This window comes from Corvus brachyrhynchos, unplaced genomic scaffold, assembly GCF_000691975.1.
Source record: "Corvus brachyrhynchos isolate BGI_N302 unplaced genomic scaffold, ASM69197v1 scaffold115, whole genome shotgun sequence".
Lineage (NCBI taxonomy): Eukaryota > Metazoa > Chordata > Aves > Passeriformes > Corvidae > Corvus > Corvus brachyrhynchos.
The window spans coordinates 9,195,666-9,216,840 of NW_008239553.1; the positions used below are offsets into that span (position 1 = coordinate 9,195,666).

Here is a 21,175-nt window from a genome sequence, read left to right on the forward strand (position 1 = left end):
CAGCAGGAAACTTTTGCTCCAAAAGACCTAAAAGTCACTTAGCACAACTACGGGGCCATGGACAGGTAGAGACTCCACCTATACTGCAAAATGACTATGAAAGACCATTGCCAGCCCTGAAGTGGCATTAGCATGACACTGACTTCATTAAAACCACTGAGATAAAAGTGTGACACAGGTACTGCAGGAAAGGAGAGCAAGAATTTAGTTGGACTGTGAGCAGAACAATTTGGTGTGTACTGTGTTAATAGTATTATAAAAAGTGAAGTGCATCAGCATTCATAGGCTTAATGGAATGTATGTCCATGTGATGTCGCTCCAAATGTTTAACCTGAGTGTATCAATGCAGGCAACCAGGGCTAGTGAATACATGTTGTTGAAACTGGCAGCAGTTAGCAAATAGGCTAATGAAGAAACAGGTAAAATCAGCCTCCAGGTAACCAAAGTATCCTGTTATAGGAAAAGGCACCAAGAACATTCATACTATTCAGCTGCACAGCAGGTCACTGGATGTGCAAATCAAGGATGTGAAACCTCTGCAAAGGGTCCCAAGAGTAGCTGTGAATCAGACCACCAAGGGCACTTGAATTCATGTCTAAATCCTAACTCCTAAAGGCACGGAAATGAGGCAGGTACAGAAAGTGCTCAGTAATTACAGAACCAGTAACTGATGCTGCCAGTGGCTGGCTTTGGAGAAGGCAGTTCCTGGAAGGGCTTAACTCAGTTCCATGGATCAGATTCCCTGAAGCCACCTTCATGGTGATCCCAATGTGCCAAGAAGGCAGTGCAGATTGAATAAAATACTCAGGCATGTGGAGGTGCCCTTTCCTGACCAAGGAGCCTTGGCTTAGACATCACAGAACTATAAATAACAAATGACCAAAATCCTGTCAACTTTGTGAGTTTTGCCTAAAAAATCTGAGGTGTTTGGTGTGTTCTTCTGAAATTGCTGTGACCCCTGAAGAGTTGTATTTGGGGGTATATTTTCTCATCTTTGGGTTTTCCATTCAGCTAATCAAGAAAAGGTTGGCTGTTCCTTAAACTGAGAGCACAATGCCTGCTGCTCAGCAGCTTTACTCATCACAAAGGAGAACAAGGGAGAGTTCCTAATTACTAATAAATGGCTTCAAACTAGAGAGAGGAAGGGTAAAAAACTTTTCTAGCACATCTAGTCCTTTCATTTCCTAGAGGAAAGATTTCATGTCTGAAGTTTCCTGGGAATCTACTAGTTTTTACTAGAGGCCAGAAGAGGGGTTAATTCAGGAAATCAGGTGTTGAAAATCAACTTTAAGATTCTGCCATACTATTGTAAGAATAAATGGCATAATTTCCTAGCTCTTGCCATGTACACTGGCAGTAAACTTGCGCTTTAGCAAGACATATGTAGAGAAAGCCTATTGAAGCCCATCCTTTTAAAGATATTAGTCTTGTTTAAACAGAGGTTGTTCCCCATGTGCCAAGGACAGGAAACCACACTAAGAATGTAACATGAAGCAAGACTATGTAAGTGGGATGATCAAAACAATAAGCGGGACAGTGTTTCATGGAGGGAGCTGGATGGGTTACAGTAGGTAATTACATTGTTTGGCAGATGCTGAACCCTATCTGTTTTCACCCAGCCACCACCCAGCAGGAAAGTCCCCTTTACAGTTTCCTTTTGAAATTTTCCTTTGCGGTACCTTTATAAGAGAAGTCCTCTGTTTCCCATCAGGATTCAGCTGCATAGTTCCGTCTCCTTGTTGAGAGGTTTGGGAGATCAGGTCCTGGAACAAGAAGGGCCAACCTTATCCCTGGAAAAACCATCATGTCTCTTAAAGGCAATCCTCACTGGGAATTAGGAATTTCAGAGCCACAGGGACAGGGAGCCCATGGTCAGTGCTGGCTGTAGAGCCTTGGCAGGAACTGGGGTTTCCTGCGGTGCCCGGTGCCATTGCCAGGGCTGTGCTTGCCCCAGTAAGCCTGAGCAGAGGCGTAGCAGCCAGGTAAGGTCCACCCTTCATGACACACAGGGAGGTGAAGCAGGTCCTGGCCCTGGCTGTTAAAGGAACAGCAAACCTGTCTCCCATAAACACACCCTATCATTAATCTTTCGCCTTGAAGTACACCTCCATGTTATTTAATACTTATTCTAAAGTTGCGTATATCGTGTCTCTGAAATTAATAAACCCTCTAAATATTCAAAATGCTCCTCTTGTAAATAAGCTCTTGCTCCCCAAGAAGCTTGCATTTTCTTCCTGTGGTTTACTATAGTTTTTAAAGTTTTGATATTGAGGTCTTGAAGCCTTGATTCCTTCATCCTGTGTAGAGTCATTATAGTCAATGGTAGGTCAAGAAAGTAGTATCATCTTTGCACTACATGCAACACAACTGCTTAAGATCCCAGATGCCTTGCTCTGCTCTGCACCCTTCTTACCTGAGACAAAATGCCATCTTGATCCATCGTGCTCGCGTTCACACACACGTCCAGTGTTATCTGTGGCAATGCAATCTCACATCTCCCAGCTTCCACAGACACCAAGAGTTCAAAATGTCTCATATGCAGGTGAGCAACTATATTATAAACTGACTCAGAGCCCCACCTCTGACTGGTTTCTTAAAACCAGTTATTCCCCTCCCATTTTCTTATGGTAGGAAGCTGAATCCTGTGGTCAAATAAGTAGGAAAAAATACCTTTGCCTATATAGCAGGTGGAAGTATTGTGTTTGAGTCACTTTGCTCTACACTGGCCAATGGCAGGTTTATAACTAAACATTAGAGAAGGATGCCCTCTTACCTGAGCACCGAACTTTCAACTTAGCAAGCCCTCAAAGCCCACAGAAGTACATACTCTGTAATAAGATACAGCAACAGTATATAAATTGAATGTAGGTTAACTGTGATGGTAAGCAGATACAATAAAACAGCTAATAAAAAAACCAAATGAGAGACACAACACTATTGCTCTCAGACTAACCTGGTTATTGCAAAAAACAGTTTAAGGCTTTCTGAACCACATGCCCCTACAATCCCAGGTCTAGGCATGCAGAGCAGCACACTCATTTGGTGGTTTATATCTACTCAGCCAAGGTCCAGCAGGGCTGAGTATCTCCTCAAGTCATTGTACTCCTTCCCTCTTCTTTCCTATGGCTTGTTATTATTATTTTTGTGTTTAGATCTGGAGTCCTGAAGCAATGACTTTCCTTAGCTTAGCTCCATCCCCATGAATACTTCTGCATGGTTTTCCAGCTCAGACTGACTCTGGCTGCAAACGAGCTGCATTTAAGTGCTCCTGTCTGACCCAGTGAAACCTGCCAGCCAGATGCAGAACTCAGCCCTGACCTCACACTGTCCCCACACACCCTGACCTCTCCAAAGTCCTCGGCACAACTGTGACACCACTCCTGGGGCAGGACACCTGCCCCTGTCCACACACAGCTGACACCTGGGCCATCAGAACTGGCACGGCTCGCAGCTCACGGGAAGAGGATTAGAAAAGGCAGCCAAAGACTGTTGCATCATCCACAGATCATAACAGATCGAACTTTCTGGGGAAAGGGATTCCTTTGGCTTTCCTGCTTCCCCAGTACATTGTCTATGAACAAAAAAGTGCTCATTCCCTGAGCATTCTTGAGTTTACCGGTCAAACATTGCCACCGGCCAGCACAGGTCCCCTCTCCACATTCCCTTGGAAAATAATATCAACAGTCATCACAGCCAACTTGGTAGAATAAATTTTTGCCATAGGCTACAGTATTTCATAACACCATGAAGGGTTGTGTCTACACTCTGGCATGTTTTGCCTGTGTGCCAGCTGCAATGATGTAGCTTGATGCAATGCATTTTTCATTAGGTCTCAGAAAATTGGCAGCATTGGCATCTGTCAGTCATGTTTAAAGACAGTGCTTTACTATGACATCTGCTTAGAGAGCAAAGCTACCAACCAGACTGTCCACCAGGATGGGTCCTCTGAGGCTTTCACTCCCATAGTGCCAGTGACCAAAAAACTCTCATTTTCATGAACAGCATTTGCAATCTTTATCAGAGACAGCCCTTGCAGGAGGGAGGGACCATGGCTCACTCTGTACTCCTGCAATCTGTCCCCCACGATACAAGCAAGTATTTGGTATGCTCTTTGCAGAGATAAAAACAGTTTTGTTTTCCAGGAACAAGGAACACACTGTGAACCTGAAGCATATTACTGAAATGCCTGAATATGCGGAGCAAGGCAGAATGTTCATTTTGCAAACAAGCCTTTATTGTCTGGTAGTGTATACACACAATTTTTACACATAAATAACATTTCTTCAGAACTGGAGGCGGCACGAGTTTAACACTAAAAACTATGGGTTTTTTTCACAAGAGGGTTTTCAGGTAAAAATGGAGGCAATTCCCAGGATTATATGCAGAGCACATAGCGTCATATTTCTGATCATGACTAGTGAAACTACCACAGAACAAACAAACAAAAAAATACCAGCAGAAGTGCGTAGTTATTCAAAACCTAAAGAGTTTCAAACGTTAATATTTATGCTGTGATCTTTAGGCTTGCAACATTAGGCTACAGTTGCACAAAAATGCAAGTTTTGTTTTGATATAATAAATGACTGAAGTGTTGGAAAAGTCATTGTGAACCAATTTGTAAAGATAATTTGTCATCTCTCCTTGAACATCCTCAGAGCATCATTCTGTAACAAGCCAAACATGTTATTTGGCTGTGAATGAAACCTGTTATTTTCAGGTTGGGTTCCCTGGGCTGACGAGGTAGGCAGTCTATTAAAAAGAAGTTATGTTTCAAAACAAAGATGTTTTGTAAAATATTAACATGAAATGTTTCAACTTACCCAAGCATTTTCCCTGGTTTATTTTAGTCCCACATTATAATATCTAGTTGATAGATGTTTTTCTGACTGAATAGACACTTTCTTCAAAATTTTCCCAGCTGTCTTTAGGATGTAAAACTTATTAATAAAGCGTGTTTTCAATTTGACTTGCTCCTGGAATGCAAAAGTTGTTATGGATTTATAAATAATTTTTACAGCTCACCCTCAGCACAGTTCAGAACAGTTAAAAAAGGCACTTTCAATAAAATGGAAAATGAAGGAAGTTTAAAAATGCAAGCCCAAACAAATGTAATTGGTGGTTTTGTGCTAGATCCCATGCATGGTCTTTGGATTGTTTTAAGATGGTCTTAGTTGTTGCAGACTACTGACTCACTTTTGCTCAGTTTGTGCAGACAGAACCAAACAAATAAGAAGTTTTGTTGATAGGCATATGACCTAAACTGTTTTCATGGAGTAAGACAGCAAATTTTCATTGTCTATTGGAAGTAAAATATTTTCAAGTACTTTTTTATTTTTTTAAATTTAAGAACGGTATTTTATTATAAGAAATAACAGGGGGGAAAGGATCCAGGGTGTTTTATTTTGAAAGCTTCAAATTAAAGTGTTGAGGTTTTATATACTGTCTCAGTACAAACCAATTAAAACTGACATAAATTAACAGGGAATTTTGATGTGCCCAAATTAACACCCTTTGCTTTAAAAAAAATTTTATGCAAAAAGTCTTACGCCACTTCCCCCTAAGTTGCTCCTTCCCATCACATATGATTCATTCACAGCCCAAGAGAGCCCAGGATGTGGATGCAAATGATGGGGCTGGTTGTGTGCACACACTTGTCCCTCTTACGTTTCCAGCCTCTGTGGCTGCTCTTCGGGACACTTGCAAAACAGAGTTGGCCCAGGGATCCAATACCAGCTTCCAGTTGTGTCTTAGGTTCTCTTTGTTTTCCAGGGCTGGTTGCACCTTGTGTTCCACAAAGCAGAATTGTGGGAGCAGAGTGTTTATAATCCCTTCTTATGGCCTGTAGGTGTGTTGGCTGGGTTGTATAACTGTAGCACTGTGGTGGTAAAAAATTATTGTCCTTTATGTCATGTATTATAATAAGTTAGGCTTAAAATCATGCTATTTAAAAAATCTAACAAGTATTTTAGGCAAAGAGTGTTCTACAGACAACCTTAATTTATGGAACAAAACATGTAAAAATTTCCCACACAATGTCTTTGCTTATAGAGACCACTTCTTGGGAATGGAAAAACCCCAGCAAGACACTGCACCAGCTGGGGTAGTTTCTGCAGTGCAGAATGGCCAGTGTTTGAAAAAGCTGTGTCCCTTCTGGGTCCTAGAGCATGAAGAACTCCTCTGAGAAGATAAGGGCAGTTGGACGGGCGATCAGCACATTTTCTGCCTTCTCCTTTGCATCGCTGTCTGCAAGGCCTGCATAATCATCTGAGAGTTGTTGAGGATGTTGTACTCGCTGAGATTCAGCAGCTTGCGGTAGTTCTCATCGGTGTACCTGACTGAGAACATGCAGTACGGGGAACAGCGGCTGGTCAAATCAAGTTGGCCTTCCTCCATCACACCTGGAGGGAAATAGTTGTTGTCGTGACACGATGTGTATCTCAATCAGTGTCAAACTGTCCACAAAAGCTCAAAGAGTGGGACTTTTCTCCTGAAGAAAATTCATAGGGTTTAAATGCACAATGCAGGTCCATCTATTGCCACCCTAGTCAAGAGAACGTTGTGGGTCTGAAGTGAGGAAGGCACAAGGGAGAAGTGAGGGATGGCATTGTAATGTTCATCTACAGCTTACTCGGAAACATCTGTCTCATTAAAGCCATGGGTCAGGCAAGGATGTCAGCCTGAAAGGGCACTCCAAAAGCCATTGTCAATGCGCTGCAGGCCTTACCCTGGGCAGCTGGGATTTCTATGAACCTCAGCTGAGGAAGATTAATTGCTAGTAAGAGAATAGAATTTAAACAAGAAAGGAGCAATAGAAACATGGGGAAACGGAGAGTTCCTGCAATGCTGAATAAGGTGCAGGGCACCTGCCAACAGGATCCATCTCTGCCTTTCTGTTTCTTGTGTCACACAAATTCCACAACAGCAGCATTTTGGACTTAACCTCCCTCCTACCAAGGAGCAGAGCAAATGCATCCTACTAACCTGCAGTAAAGAAGAGGAATACAAAGTAGGTGGCCTGGCAGAAAAAGAGTGACAGGCCCTGAGTACAGCACAGTCAATAAAATGATCCCCAGGCTGGTGCTGTACCAAAATGAGACACACTGATCTTAACATTGCAGGAGTTCAGCCTGAAAGGCAGGTTCTTGCTCCCCCACCATTCATATGTGACACTCTGGTTCCTCAAGCGTAGAATTAAATACCCAGACAATAGACAATATATTCAGGGGGAAATAATCTGAGAGAGATATACTTTTCACAGGAAAAAAGCTTTTTCAGTTAGGTAGGAACACTTCAAGTAACAAATGGAAGAGAGGTGAAGGTAAACACCATCCAAAAGACACGGGCTGTGTCTATTCTCTTAGGGCCACAAGGAAGACATGAGTGAACATAATAGCTTTGGCAGGGATGGGGAAAACAAGTTTAATTAGCTAAAGTGCTCCCCCATGAACCCAGCCAGCAAAGATGGCCAGCAGCAAAGAAGCAGCTCTGGCTGAGTCAGGGAAGCAGTGGTGTCTTGTTTAATGCTTTGCCACTACTTGTAACTTACCAGGTGCTTTGTACTCTTGGAAGGTATCATTCACAAGGGGAAGAAAAATTACAATCGGACATCCTGGCAAATCTGAATCTTGGAAAATGTAGCACTCCTTCAGATTTTTCTTATCTTCATCAGTCAAAGAAATTGTTGGGAAGGGGATTTTCTGTTCTGAGTAGTATTTACATGCCTTATCTAGAGACTGGAGGATCACAAAAATGGTCAGCATTGGAAATCAACTTCATTGTCTAAAGACCCCAAATTGTCATCTACTATTAAGGTTTAGTGACTCAGATCCATAGGGTGAGTTGCCTCTTATCAAGGGTTACTCTACACATAATTACCACACATAGTAACCACATTGCTAATCAGAAACTGTAAACCCAGTTGCAGAATTAAAGAATTCACCCAGGACACTGCTTTTTTTCAAAAAATTGAAACAATTTGCAGAAGTTTAGCATAAAGCATGAGTGTCAGCAAATGAAAGAGCCTGTCTTTAATATATTGTCTAGAATTAAACAGAAAAAAAACACAGCAAGAAAATGTTTAAGGTATCTTACTTTGTGCTTGGAAGCCAGGAGATAAGAAAGTCTCTGCTTGTGTAGGCATTATGTCACAGTGTTAATTGAGCCTGATATTCTACTGAGAAAGCCTGAAGTACTGGGCTATGCTATGTCTTTTCCCTGAAATGTTTAATAAAATATCATGTCCTAATATGCACTGTGTTATTTACTCTGCACCACCTAAGAGTGAACACTACCAAGCAGAAAAAGGCTTCTACTAAAGTACTTGAAATTGTAGCAGCCTTTTTTTTTGTAAGTTTTATCTAGACAATGAATGAGGCTGAAATAAAACTTCATTACTTCTGTCTCATGCAACATACAGCTTATTAGCATTAGCACAGCTGCTCTCATTCTCAAAATGTAATTCTACTTAAGCAGGCCAAAGTACTTAATAGTGAGTTTTCAACTAACCTCAGCTTCTGACATAAAAAGATCCAAACTTCTTTTCTGCTAGCCCTTATAGACAGCTAATTAACTTTATCTCCATGAAATGGGGTTTCTGCAGGAAGATGCTCATCACTGAATTTTACTTGTAGCATCTTATTTGTCAGCCCAGAAATCATCTGCTGTTGATATCCACTTAACCCTTTTTAGATTCTAACTTGAGTCAGAAGAAATCACTTCCTCATCTTTATGAATATTCCTGTGCAGGGTCTGGAAGCCTGCTTGATTCAGCATAAAGCAGAAGAGGCTCCTCCCATCATTCTGGAAGAGACCATGCTGACACCCCCTTGAATAAACCAGCAAGAAAGAGTCCAGGAAACAGGAACAATATTAATCACTGCAGTGAAAAATGTAGGAGAAGGAAGATGTTATAAACTGAACAGCTGATAAAACCAGCAGTTCTGGATGCTACAGGTTGGGCATTTACAAGTAAAAGGAGACACAACACATGGTAACAAGAACGTCCTCACCGATGTATGTGATCCAGTAGTATAACTTAGATATATGATGACATCCACTTCCCTCTGTGGCCTTAGAAGTGGTGCACTGCTGGTATTGATGAAAAATCCAGCATCTATCATGCCCAGGTGATCAGAATTTTGCATTAGCTGGTTGGGACGTGTGTCTAACACAGTGTCTAAAAGGAAAATATTTTTTGAGTAAGATCTGCAGATAATTTGACTGGAAAAAGAAGTGTAAGGTGGAACTGACCATTCCAGAGGCCTGGTCTAATTTAATTGCCACACTACTAGATTGTCAAACAGGCATGAGAAAGACTGCAAAACCCCTAAGCTCCTGTTCTGAAAAATCTATGTTGAGTTTGCAGGCAATACATTCCATTAAGATGTCATGCTTGTTAGCACCAGTAAGCTAGGTCTAATAATTAACCTAAATCTGCCTTACTTCATTTCAGTCATTGTTTCATCTTCTCTCTCATTGATTTGGAGAATGAAATAGTTTCAATCCTTTATACATTCAGACTCATGCCTCCCACTCAGTCCCCACTTCTTTGGACTAGAAAGCCCCATTCCTTTCCAGTTTTCTCTTACAGGTGATATTTTCTTGGATATTTCAGGTGCCTCTGAAGCTAGAGGTATAATCTTGCCAAATTAAGCCTCCCATGTTCACTCTGCTCTCTGCCACTTTAAATTTGGTTCTGTCAGCTTCAAGTCTACCCTCTCAGTCTGAACTGCAGAGGTCTCAGCTGAAGCAAATGAATGCAAACATTAAGTCTTAAATACCTGGCAACACTGAAGTCTTAGTGTGTCCTCTCCATTGAGAAAATAAATGTTCTCTCGAGAGGATTTTTATCCCCTGCCAAGCCAGACAGGCTTCTTTCCTAAATTCCCCACCCCAAAAGCACCTGAAAATGATGCCAGTTAAATATTAGCCGCCATCACCTTTCCACCGACAGAAGTGCTGGTTCTCCATGTAGTTGTTATGCAGCTGGTAGCCCTTCAGGAAATTGTGGTGCTGGGCGACGGAGAAGCGGTCGGTCAGTGCTCCCCGAAGGGCGCTGGACAGGGGGCCAGGGGGGGTGTACATGCGAGTCCTCAGCTCGTGGGGTCTTGTGGGCAACACTGGGTCTTCATCTAGAGGAGGGGAGAAAAAGTGGTGAACTGCTTGTTAACTAATATTCCCTGTTGTTTGCCCTGTTGCAAAGGAGTTCTCAGGGGCTATTTTTGGATGATTCACTAAACACACACAAACTCTTCTGAAGGAAAGGAATGGCTGCTGGAAAAAGATGGTCTTAAGCTTTGGCCTGAAGACAGTTCATCAGAAGCAATCTTTAGTCTTGGGAAAAGGACACCTTAAGGAAATCAAGCAATTCAGAAAATGTTCAGTCAGAAGTTAAATATCCTCACAGGAAGATAGCATGAAACAGATGCAAGCATGGAGAAAAGGGGGCTGATGAATACGCTACTGCTTAGTCAGATGGGCAACAACAGCAACCACAGGGTCTATTGCAACAGTGACAGCTGCTACCCAATAATCACTACATGAGCATATGCTTAATCAGCAGAGTGAGAGCACCCCAGGAAAACCTGGGGCATACATTCACATTCAGAAACTATGGGTAGTTTAGGGGGTGGATAGATGGCATGTGGGTGAAAAGCAGAAATGGCACAAGGTGTGGTTTCTGGAAATGACAATCTGCTTTGCCAGCCCAAGAGGCTGAGAGTGCAGCAGGAGAGACCTGGTGGTTTCCATGATTGCACAGATGTATTTCTGCATTTTTCAGGATGTCTGTAATTATAGTTACAATCATATTAAGTGATTTAGCAATAAAATCATGGTTTCTATATTGCTTCAGAAAATACCCTCTGGGCCTCATTTATCTTTGTATCAGTATGAATCCAATGCAGTTATTACTGTACTGAGTAATAAAATAAAACCCCAAGAAATATTGATTAAGCAATTGATACTAAGGTTTATTCTCCACATAGGCAGTAAAAATTACCATATCCTCTGCTGTTGGTTCTTGGTTCTGTATGGATAAGTGAGAATGGTAATGCCAAAACACTTCCTGAGAAACATCTGACCCCTCTAAAACATCCTCTGAAGGAACCAGTAGAGCTTTAGTAAGTTTTGTAACTACAGCAGCCTTTCTCTGATTACTTTCTTCCTCTTAGTCTATACAGTGTGAGGGGAAGTTGCTATCGCTTAGTAAGATCCTGTGATACCATGTAGGAACCCAGAGTGCCGAGAATATTTCTCTGCCTGTTTTGAAGGGTTCTTACCCCCCTGAACAACACTGTTTTAACCTCCAACCTTGGAAAAAATTACCAATGGTCAGACAAGAACTAGAAAATACAGTGGTGTGAATTAGGTGATAGACTACTATGTAAGATTGTCACAGGGTGAAAAATTTAGAGGTTTTGGGCTTCTCTTTGTAGTAAATAGATAAGAATAAAAAATATCAAAATGGAGGATTGTTGTTGTTCTCTAAACCTTCTTCTTCTACTACCTCATGTTCTGCAGTAAAAGTAGTTTGGAATGATTGGATAGAGAATTCCGCAGTTCCTGCCCGCGTTACTGAATAATTGGTAGGAAAGTGAAAATAATATACGTTTTTAGTAACTATTGGTTAAATTATCTTTAAAAGGCTGTGCAAATCTTGATAACAAGAGACTTCTCTCCTGCTTTTCTGTGCTCTATGCTGTACCTGGGTCACGCTAGTGGCACTGTTCCTCTGATAAGACTTAATAAACATCTGGCAGCATTGAAACTCAAGGAAAAGTCTCAGTTTATCTTTGAAACTCCTTGCAAGGACTTTTAGAAAATTCTCTCCCATCAGGAGGGATTTGATTTACGGCACAGTTCAGTGTCAATACCAGCTTCAGCAAAGTTGACAAGATGATGCCAAAAGCCATACAGGAAAATAAATGACCATAAATGAAAGGCTTAATAATTTCTCACCAACTTCTTCTATTCTGTCTTGTGTCCATCTCTTCCAGAAGTCCTCAGAACTGTGCGACAGTCCCCATATTTGTAACAGGTTCACCGAAAATATACTGCTCCACATACCTGGAAAAGGAATTAGTGAACACAAGGACACATTTTAACAAGAAAATGCCCATTTTCTTCTGTTTTGACCTCCTGGCTTAATTTTTTAATGGGCTTAATGCAAATATTTCTAAACTTCCAGTCTATTAAATTCCTCTTAACTTTCTGTGTCATTATTTCAGTTCATGCTACCATCAGCTTTGTGCCTAACCTACTACATGGCTCTGCCACATGGTAAAGAAAGAAAAGAATGTGAGACAAGAATAAAAAAGACCCACTCACTCAACAGGCAAAATAAAGAATTCAGATAAAACATACATAGCAAACACTTCCTTTCCATTCCCACCTTCCGTTCTCCACTTTATCTTTTTCTGCACATACTCTGATCAGTAACTCGTTCAAACACCCTGAATTGTTTCAAAAGGGGATGAACTGGCTTTTCAGAGGTTTGGTTTGTAAGACAAGATCTCACACCACAACTTGTAAAGGCTTATACATGCAGTGGGCTCCAGCTCCACTGTGCACTCTTTTCTCCATCCAGGATTGCCCCTGTCTGTCTCCCCACAGGGGCACTGGTGGCTTTGTTGACAAAACAGAGTGCCACCATTTCACCAGTCATTGTAAATTTAAATATGACTATCAGAATTGTACTTAAGTTGGAGTTCAGAGAAGAATCAGAAGAATAACCAAAGAAGTGGGAGCTATTACTTACAATGAAAGAATTAAGGAGCCTCATCTATTCCATGTCTAAGACACAGACAACTCATCTACCAAGACAGTGACAAGAAATTGAAAAAATATGCAGGTTTTTTTACTGTATTCTTTTGGATAAACTACCACTCCCATTTCCCAGCAGACAGTACGTTAGGACAGAACTATCTACCCACTGGTTAACAGCATTACACCCCTCCAAAGTGTCTCTGTGGCAGGACAATGCTATATCTCACCTTGAAGGTAGCAGATGCGGGATTCGGGGAGCTTTTTCAACAAGCGGCCCATGAAGAACTCGCTTCCGAAGTGCTCCGTGCGAATGAACGCGCCGTACTTCAGAAGTCCCACCTCGTAGGGAGTGAACTCCACCCACTCTGCAATACAGCCACAACGAGACACTTTGAGGGTTCCCAGGCAGGTGCGGGGAGAGGGGAAGCTCAGGTATACATTGGTCTGAGTTATGTTTAATATGTTGCCTTTGCAAAGCCTCACTCATAACTTAAGACCAATTATGCTATGTGTGGTACTAACGGAGACAAAATTAGTTCTTGGCTTTCCTGGATATCCTCTCCAAGTGAAGTGCAGTTGTCTGATGTAACTGCAGTGTGAGTGAAGACTGGGACAGAAATGTCATGGGCCATAATTTTGTTTTCATTCAGAAATGATTCATTTTCTTGCCTCAACAACAAAAAAATTGATCTGAATTCTCCTCTTCCCCTTCTCCTCCATCTGATTCTCCACAGAAAAAAAACCCAAACAAAGAGGACAATGAGAAAAACAACAGATTCAGTTGGGAGACTGGAAAGTTGGAAGCCTTTCCAAACTGTATGATAACTATGTGGTCATTCTTCATATAGAAACAATACCTGGCCATTGAGAAAAAGCAATTCTTGGATAATTCCAATACTTCTCATTCTAGGTGGATGTGATGATACTTCAAAAATGGCCTTTCTGGCAGAATTTCTAATGCGTATGTCTAGACAGTGAAATGCTGCTCCCCAAAACCCTTGTATTAACATTGTAAGGCATGGAGGTGATGGTTATTTCTCAAAAAAGCAGATAACACATCAGGATTCTTTTCTCCAAGTGCTACCAAGAAGAAAAGAGTGATGACAGGAATTCAGCTGCCAATTTCAGCCTCAAAGGATCCAAAACAACATCCTTACCTTTGAAATCATTGGTGCTGTAACTGTCCCTGACGCAGACTGACACATAGATGGGCAGTGGGTTCTGGCCATCACACAGTGCTTCTTGCTGCTCTGAAAGCTTGTGGGGGTCTTTCTGGTATGAAGAAAAAGTGGTATGTGAGAGGAGATGGAAACAACACATGGTGAATTCACTGGCCCCGGTGCTGGAGGAGCCGGGCAGCTCCACCCCCAGCATGCAGGACATACCCCGGCAGCTCCATCACACAGAGCACTGCAGGTAGCCCCACCAACCAGCACAGAACAGGTCCTAGGCTCCAGCCTGGCTCTGTGCATGGGTTCACAAAAAGATGAGGAGGGAGGCAACTATTTCTTTACACATCTGTATTTCCTAGGAAGTACTGCCCTGACACGTAGGAGGAGGGGTGGTCTGCTCCTTGTGCTGAAGAGTGTAGTGAGCTATCCTTGCCTCTCCTGAATCTGAAGGAAGCCCTTGAGCATGTGAGCCCTACCACACAACAGCTATCACAGTCCAGCCTTGCAAGGGGACTGAAATTTGGCAGCAAATTATTTGCACCCCACCCACTTTTTCTTTTCTGAAAAAGCATATTGTCATTGAAGAGGTTTATAAAAAACATGCAATCTCATGAACTACTGGAAAATTTAACAGCAGCTAGTTCTGGAAAATTAGGGAGAGTTAATGGTTACATAGCAATAGTCAGCACTGCTCAAAGGGGAAAATGTTTGGTTAAATTCTGAGGGGGACCTCATCTATCCGAGATTAAAAGAGAGGCATCTATTTAGCTCACACCTTTATTTAACACCTGGTATTCCTCTCTGTATGCATTTATGTTCTGTTTACATATACATAATGCTATACATGTACTTATAGAAAAATAATCCCTAATGAATGGTAGAACAACTGTAGCACTTCTGCCCCTGCTGGAGGACACTTCTGCTCAATCCTCAACCACTCACCCTTTCCCACTTTCCAAGTGCCAAAGCACACATCCTGGAACTGTGATCCACATGGGGAGACAAGGAAGCGGGCTATTTTACTGTAGGGGTAGAAAGCCCTTCAGGTAACAGAGAAGCAAATCTGTAATTACTTACAAAAATTAGCATCACTTAAACCATATGAGTAGTGCTTTTGAGCAAAAGTAAAATATGCACTTGCCTCCAGTGTACTTGCAGATCAAGTTACCTGCCAGTGGATGCAATTCACTGAACATTCTAGCTGTTTCAGGGTTGCTTGAGATAGTTTTCACTCTGCTTTGCATTTTGAACTTGTTTTGCATGAGTAATTTTCATCTTAGATGCACTTCCCAAGATTGCCTTCACTTCCATTTAAATAGCAGCCAGAGTTCAAATGGCTGCATCCACAATCTAATTTATTAGCATACAGGATGCATTTCTCTCTAGGAAAACTATTAAAGGAGTGTTAAAAATCTGGTATTTTGTTAACACACAGAATTCCGCTCTGCTTGGAGGTACATTCTCTGAAATGATGGACTCGTTTCCATCCACTAAGGGAAAAACACATGGTTCTTTAAGAAATGGAATATACATCGTACCCCATCATTCAGTAAGTACTCAATCATGAGACCCCAAAGGTCTATAAATGATGTCCTGTATCCCTCTTCTTTCCTCTGGCAAAGCTGCTTGTTGTAGTACTTCATGCGATCCATTGAGAAACAGCCCATCTTGCACTTCGTTGCTTGTTTCTGGGCTTCACCAATATGTGAGTCCAGGTCCTTCTGTGACCAGTAGGCATCTCTGTATAAGTTGGCCATGGTCCTGGAGAAAGACAATACAGAGCAAAAGTCAAAATGAGCAAAAAAAGGCTGGAAATTTTGTGCTTTCAGAACAGAAGTTTACCTTTAGGCATTTCCTTCTGCTCACACATACTCTGGTTTAGCTACTCCATTCAGCAGAATGAACACTCCAGAGTTTCTACGACTTCAGATTGCCCTGAAGAATGAAGTGCAGTTTTTGTTCTTGACCTTTTTTTTAAAGCAGAACTGGCAGAAGCTTAAGGGATAAAACTGCCAGGTGTGAACATAGGTACATTTGTGAAGCACAAATTAGGCAGAAAATGATAATAAAATTTCTTTGCTTATTTTTCAGAACCTTAAATTCATTCATATCAGCTGCTGTCTCTTGGCTTTGATTAACTTAGTGTTAATCTTATGATATCACTATGCTTTGTTTTAACATCATCCTCTATTTTACCAACCTCCTCTACATGGGACAATCAGACATTAGGCAACTGTAGGTCCTGTGAGCAGGGAATAACTCTAGCCAGGGGAACATAAAACCGGCAGGTTGCAGGGGTAAGTGTGCACTATCCAGCAGTTTTTTCCAGTTAGAAATCACAGCCAGTCTCAGAAGTTAATGGGAACCACAACAGCTGGGACATCAGTGGAGAAAGGAAGAGGCATGATGCTATGAGCATCCACAGTTACATCCACACTAACTACTTACCTAGAAAGCATCTTGATGAGTGTGCTTGTCATATGCACATTTAACTGCTGCACACATGGAGTTGATAGGCACAGTAAAGAATTGCTTATAGAAAAAGTGTGCACCAAGTCAAGCTAATCTTTAATGGCCTATTACTGAGAAACTTGTTTATATGATGGTTGAAGAGAATCTCCCAATCCTGTTTGCTCTTAGAAGCTACTCTCAGCAGAAGTGTGATCCTCAAAAGGCCTGGTCAGGCCTCCTGCTTGAGCTGGCTTACCATGTGGTGCCGGACAGCCCGCTGATGTATGTTACACAGTCCAGGAGATTTAACTTCTTGAGTCCCATGAGGCTGCCATACAATCCTGTCATTGACTTCAGTCCTCCACCTGTCGTGATGATAGCCACAACAGGGACCTGTTGGGCAGAGGGAGGATGGGACGTTCACACTGACAGCATTCAACATTGCATCCCAAACTGCAGTGGGGTCTGGTCACCCCAGCCAGCCCAGGTCTTGAGCTCTGAGCCCAGGTCCCTTTTCAGAAGGAAAGACTCCAAAACCAAGCAACGACTGCTACTGCCACTTATTTCCCTTTGGATAAACGTGGGTTCAGAGATTAGGCCAAACCTGGGTTCTTACCCATCTCTAGGGCAAATACGGGCACAGATGAATAAGAATAAACCTTCTGTGGAAACAACGATGTATTTTCTCTACATCTCTCACTCCACCACTCTTCTTATTTCACACACTGACTACTAATGTATGAAAACCTGCATGATAATCTCATGAAAAAATACACTCCGTTCACAGCCAATGTTGTTAAGCTACCCTCAGTTATTCTTCTGTATCTTGAAGTTATTTTAAAATAAATTATATTTATTTTAAGGAATTTCAAAACTGCAAGGAACAGAAGATATAAGAAGCACTCAGAGATGTTTGTCCTAAACTCTCACAAAGCGGTGAAATTGGAGCAAGGGGAAAAAAATCTTTGCTGTGTAATGTATTCAGTATTTCTGAACCAAGCCAGTTATAGCTCAGCATGGCAGGAATGAACACACCTCAACCATGACAAATTCCAAATTGATAGTAATGAAGCATGATGACTGCAACCAGTGTTCTCGGTAAAACAAACCTTGCCAGCAGAAGGAAATGTACTTAAGACACACAGACAAGCTTGTACCTGCACAGCAGGTATGTGTGGCCTGTTTTGCTGACCACTCATTTACAGGAGTACATGAAAGCACTAGAGATTCCAGCTCTATCCCCTCAGCACACACGTACTTCTTGATCCTGCAGATCGCATGGTAGGTGAAAAACATTTTTGAGAGCACTGGCTACATATCTCTTTCTTTTCCCCAGGAAATCCATCTCTTCAGAACATAAGTTAAACCCGAAGCGCATGTCCAGGTCTTGGTGGCATGAACAATTGCTAAGATAAAAACAGACACATATATTAAATATTAACACACCCATATCAATCTTAGGACTTTGATCAAAGATAATCTACAGCACCCTTCCTTTCAAACAAGACGATGCAATATGACAGGAGCAAGAAAGAATAATTTTACTATTTAAGAAAATTATGTTAATTAGTAAGACTAACTAGTGGCATTATGCCCAATTATTGCTAATTGGAAGAAACAATGTACAGTATTTACAAATAAAACAAAATATTTAAATATTCTACAACTAAAAGACTGCCAAGTTTAGAAAATCCGTGCAAATGGTCAAAAGTGAAAGTATAGATTCCTATTTCACAGGTTATTTTCTCATTCGAAATCTAAAATAACACCCGATTTTCAAAGGTTGGCATTTTCAACGTGGAGGAAAAATTCTCCTTTTGAGGAACTGGAGTGGGAACGCATCTCCCTCTAGCGGTGAGTGCCGCTGGGGAGGGTGGCCACGGAGCCCATCTTGCTGGGGAGACCTCAGTGACATCCAGTTCCTGGATGGTCAGAGATGGGTCACTGGACAGGATTCCACCCCTGCTGCTCTGTTGTGTCTACACTTGCACAGGCTATTTCAGGGGTCAATGCTGGAAGTTCTATTCCACATCAACCTTGACTCAAAAATTGTAAGGCACAACTTCTCCCAGAGAATGGTTTCATTAACATCTATTTTGAAATTGAATTAAGTCATTCCTTAAGACCTCATGGTTGTAGTTTATTTCCCTGGGCATTTGTGCTCTTCTGCTCACTAATCTCCCTCCTGGCTCTTCCTGCCCTGCTCCTACAAAACACCAATAGGCAAGAGATGGGCATGGTCTGGTCAGAGCTACCTGGCCAGGCATTGTCAAATGGCAGGGGTTTGCTTTTTCTTCCAGTGACAGAACCTCTCTCTTCTACTGGGTCCATAATCTCAATGAAACTAGTAAAGAAATGTAATTATGAGTTTCTCCACCACCAGATTTGGATAAAATCAGCCAAATTATTATGATCTTATTTGTAAATGTAGATGCACAATGGTAATTGGAACTGCAAAAGCCAGTTTCCATTGTAAATCAAGACACAAACAGTTTCAAAAGTGCTCTGAAAGTGAAATAAATAAGCAGGTGGTGTTTTTCCTGTTGTGGAATAACACTGATTTTCCTGTTATTACCGACCACTTGCCATTTTGAAATGAATAACAGAAAACTCTGTCTGAATTCAAAAAAATTTTTTTCCTTTTTTTCTTAATCAGGCACACACACAAAAATACCAGTTTGCCCAGTTCTGTGTGTTCCATACAACTACAGATAACCTGAAGTATCTCCATGTTTACTGATGAGTATTAATGAGCCTGTCTATAGATGTCAAACCACAAGCCAATTTATTTACCTTAGTTTCTACTCAATATATAGTACAACTGGACTAACAGAATACAAGTTTTATTGCCACTGAATACTGACAGTAAAGAAAAAAAATTCTTAATTTCTGATTAAATTTAATGTTTACTTCTGACTATTCTTTTTTTTGTTGTTGTTGGCTAGCTTTGTTCTTTTTGTGAATTTCAGAGACTGACATTAACCAAAAAAAATTATGTAGTCAGAAGGAAAGGGATAATGCTGAAATAAACGCGTTTATTTTAATGTTTTATCAATATTTACTGATTAAAGCCAAATCTTCCTAAGGGTAATTATGTAGTATACCTTGTGCATGTATTTTATGTTTTATTATAAGCACACTCTAGTTTTCAGACTGAGAATGCTTGCTTGTGTCATTTCCATGTGGCTGAAACAACAGCAAAATCAATGAACCAAGTCTTAAGGAATAGAAGAAAATCTCTTACCAAGTTTTTGCTGTCACATTCAAATCAAATCTTTTCTCCTGGAAAACAAGAATGTGTGATTTTTTTATTTTAAATTTTATATTTTCCCTTTCTGTCTTGGGGTCAGAGCTTGATTTATACCCCAGCAAGGTCTGCCAATCACAAACTTAAATGTCTGAGATCTCGGCACATAATTCCAAAAGCATTCACTTATCATTAATGGAACATCCCTATCTACAGATCCTAAATCCTTCCAGGCTGCAGAAACCATAAGCATCCTGGTGTAGGAGGTTCCTGAGACTCATGCAGTAGGTTCCATTTCCTGTGCTACTCATAAGCTTTCTGCGGCATCCTGAATTACCATTTTTTGTGTGTTTTCCATTCTTTATGCTCTAGTACACAGCACATCTTTGACATCCTGGCCATAGTCTCACAGTGAAGAGACTGCAAAGTCTGCATTTGCTTCTGCCAATACTTTATCCTCTCTTAAAAATCATTATTTCAATCTTCATATTTAGTGACAAAATGTGTTTTGTTCTGAGATGTTTTAATGGTCTTTTTAAAGTAATATTTTCATTATATTATTTAAAATACATACTTTGTGACTAATATTTTCAGCATATTTCAATATATTGGCCTCTTAATCATATGGTTGACTAAGGGCAGGTTTATTGGCGTTTTCCTCTTTTGTGCCCAAAGAGCAACTTTCAGTTTGGATCCTAAGCAAAGGAAGAGTCAGTGAGTCTTTGGGTAAACAGGGAGAGATGTACTGAAGGAAGTATGATGTTTTCTTACATCCTTGTAGGTCTCTGTCTCCACTACTGGCATGTAATGGAGAGTAATACAGGGACAATCTGCCTCTGTGGAGAAAACATCTGGAGAAACAAAGCTCCTGTTTTCTCTAAGTCTAATAAAAAATCAACATTTCTGACACTCTTAGCAGCCATCTGGGACAACATTACGAGGAATGGTTTCTATTAGAGTGACCTTTTATTCCCAACAGCTGGAAGTGATGCTTACCTCTGCAATGGTCGTTTTCCTTCCCATGGGCAGCGAGTTCAGCATCACGACTGGGGAGCCTGTCTCTGTACTATACCTACAGGACCACTGGGAAAACAACATGCTTTAGGACAAAACCAGTAACGGGTTTACCCTCTCTCCTTCCTCCCACTTTCTTGAGAGACACTCAAAATCCCTCCATCACTGAGGCCACTCCAACATACAGGGTGGTAGTGCCTCTTCTTTGGCAGCATCACATCCAGCGTTGGCTCCGCATACTTGATGTAGTGGAACTCGGTGGGACATGACGGGCTGACGACTCCATTGGGGCCCAGCACAATATCCTGTGTCCCCTCAAAGGAGCCCTTCACAGTGAGGGAAAGCTCTTTCTCTAAAGTAGCAAAACATAGATCATGAGAAATGTTAATATGATTAACCAGAAAAATGTGCTGGCTTGATTAAAAATGAGGTGCAGGTAGCACAGCTTTGCCCAGTGGGAAGTGCTGGCACTGAAGGGAAAGGAGCAAAGTGGACGGTCTTTTGATAGAAAGGGGACTCTGAATAT

General features: G+C 41.3%; 2 protein-coding genes across 6 annotated transcripts in view; both read right to left on the bottom strand.

Moving 5' to 3' along the window:
• Positions 1–2,566, bottom strand: part of LOC103620948 (cytosolic phospholipase A2 epsilon-like) — a 17,819-nt gene extending 15,253 nt beyond the window's left edge. Inside the window, exons 1-2 of one of the 5 annotated variants that reach the window (XM_017741961.1) lie at positions 2,414–2,566; positions 1,680–1,763 (exon numbers count right to left, since the gene is read on the bottom strand). In XM_017741961.1, coding sequence (XP_017597450.1) covers positions 1,680–1,763; positions 2,414–2,536 — 207 coding nt within the window. In that variant the 5' untranslated portion in view covers positions 2,537–2,566. Of the gene's footprint in view, positions 1–1,679; positions 1,791–2,413 lie in introns of all 5 variants that reach the window. The other 4 variants (XM_017741960.1, XM_008639693.2, XM_017741963.1 and 1 more) reach the window with 4 other exon arrangements.
• A 1,646-nt stretch (positions 2,567–4,212) lies between these two features.
• The window catches only part of LOC103620949 (cytosolic phospholipase A2 epsilon), a 42,629-nt gene continuing 25,666 nt past the window's right edge, over positions 4,213–21,175 (bottom strand). The window contains exons 10-22 of the mRNA XM_017741959.1: positions 20,835–21,001; positions 20,632–20,718; positions 19,633–19,670; positions 17,647–17,794; positions 16,645–16,781; positions 15,476–15,698; positions 13,923–14,037; positions 12,993–13,130; positions 11,959–12,066; positions 9,939–10,130; positions 9,009–9,175; positions 7,545–7,733; positions 4,213–6,420 (exon numbers count right to left, since the gene is read on the bottom strand). Coding sequence (XP_017597448.1) covers positions 6,208–6,420; positions 7,545–7,733; positions 9,009–9,175; positions 9,939–10,130; positions 11,959–12,066; positions 12,993–13,130; positions 13,923–14,037; positions 15,476–15,698; positions 16,645–16,781; positions 17,647–17,794; positions 19,633–19,670; positions 20,632–20,718; positions 20,835–21,001 — 1,922 coding nt within the window. The 3' untranslated portion in view covers positions 4,213–6,207. The remainder of the gene's footprint in view (positions 6,421–7,544; positions 7,734–9,008; positions 9,176–9,938; positions 10,131–11,958; positions 12,067–12,992; positions 13,131–13,922; positions 14,038–15,475; positions 15,699–16,644; positions 16,782–17,646; positions 17,795–19,632; positions 19,671–20,631; positions 20,719–20,834; positions 21,002–21,175) is intronic.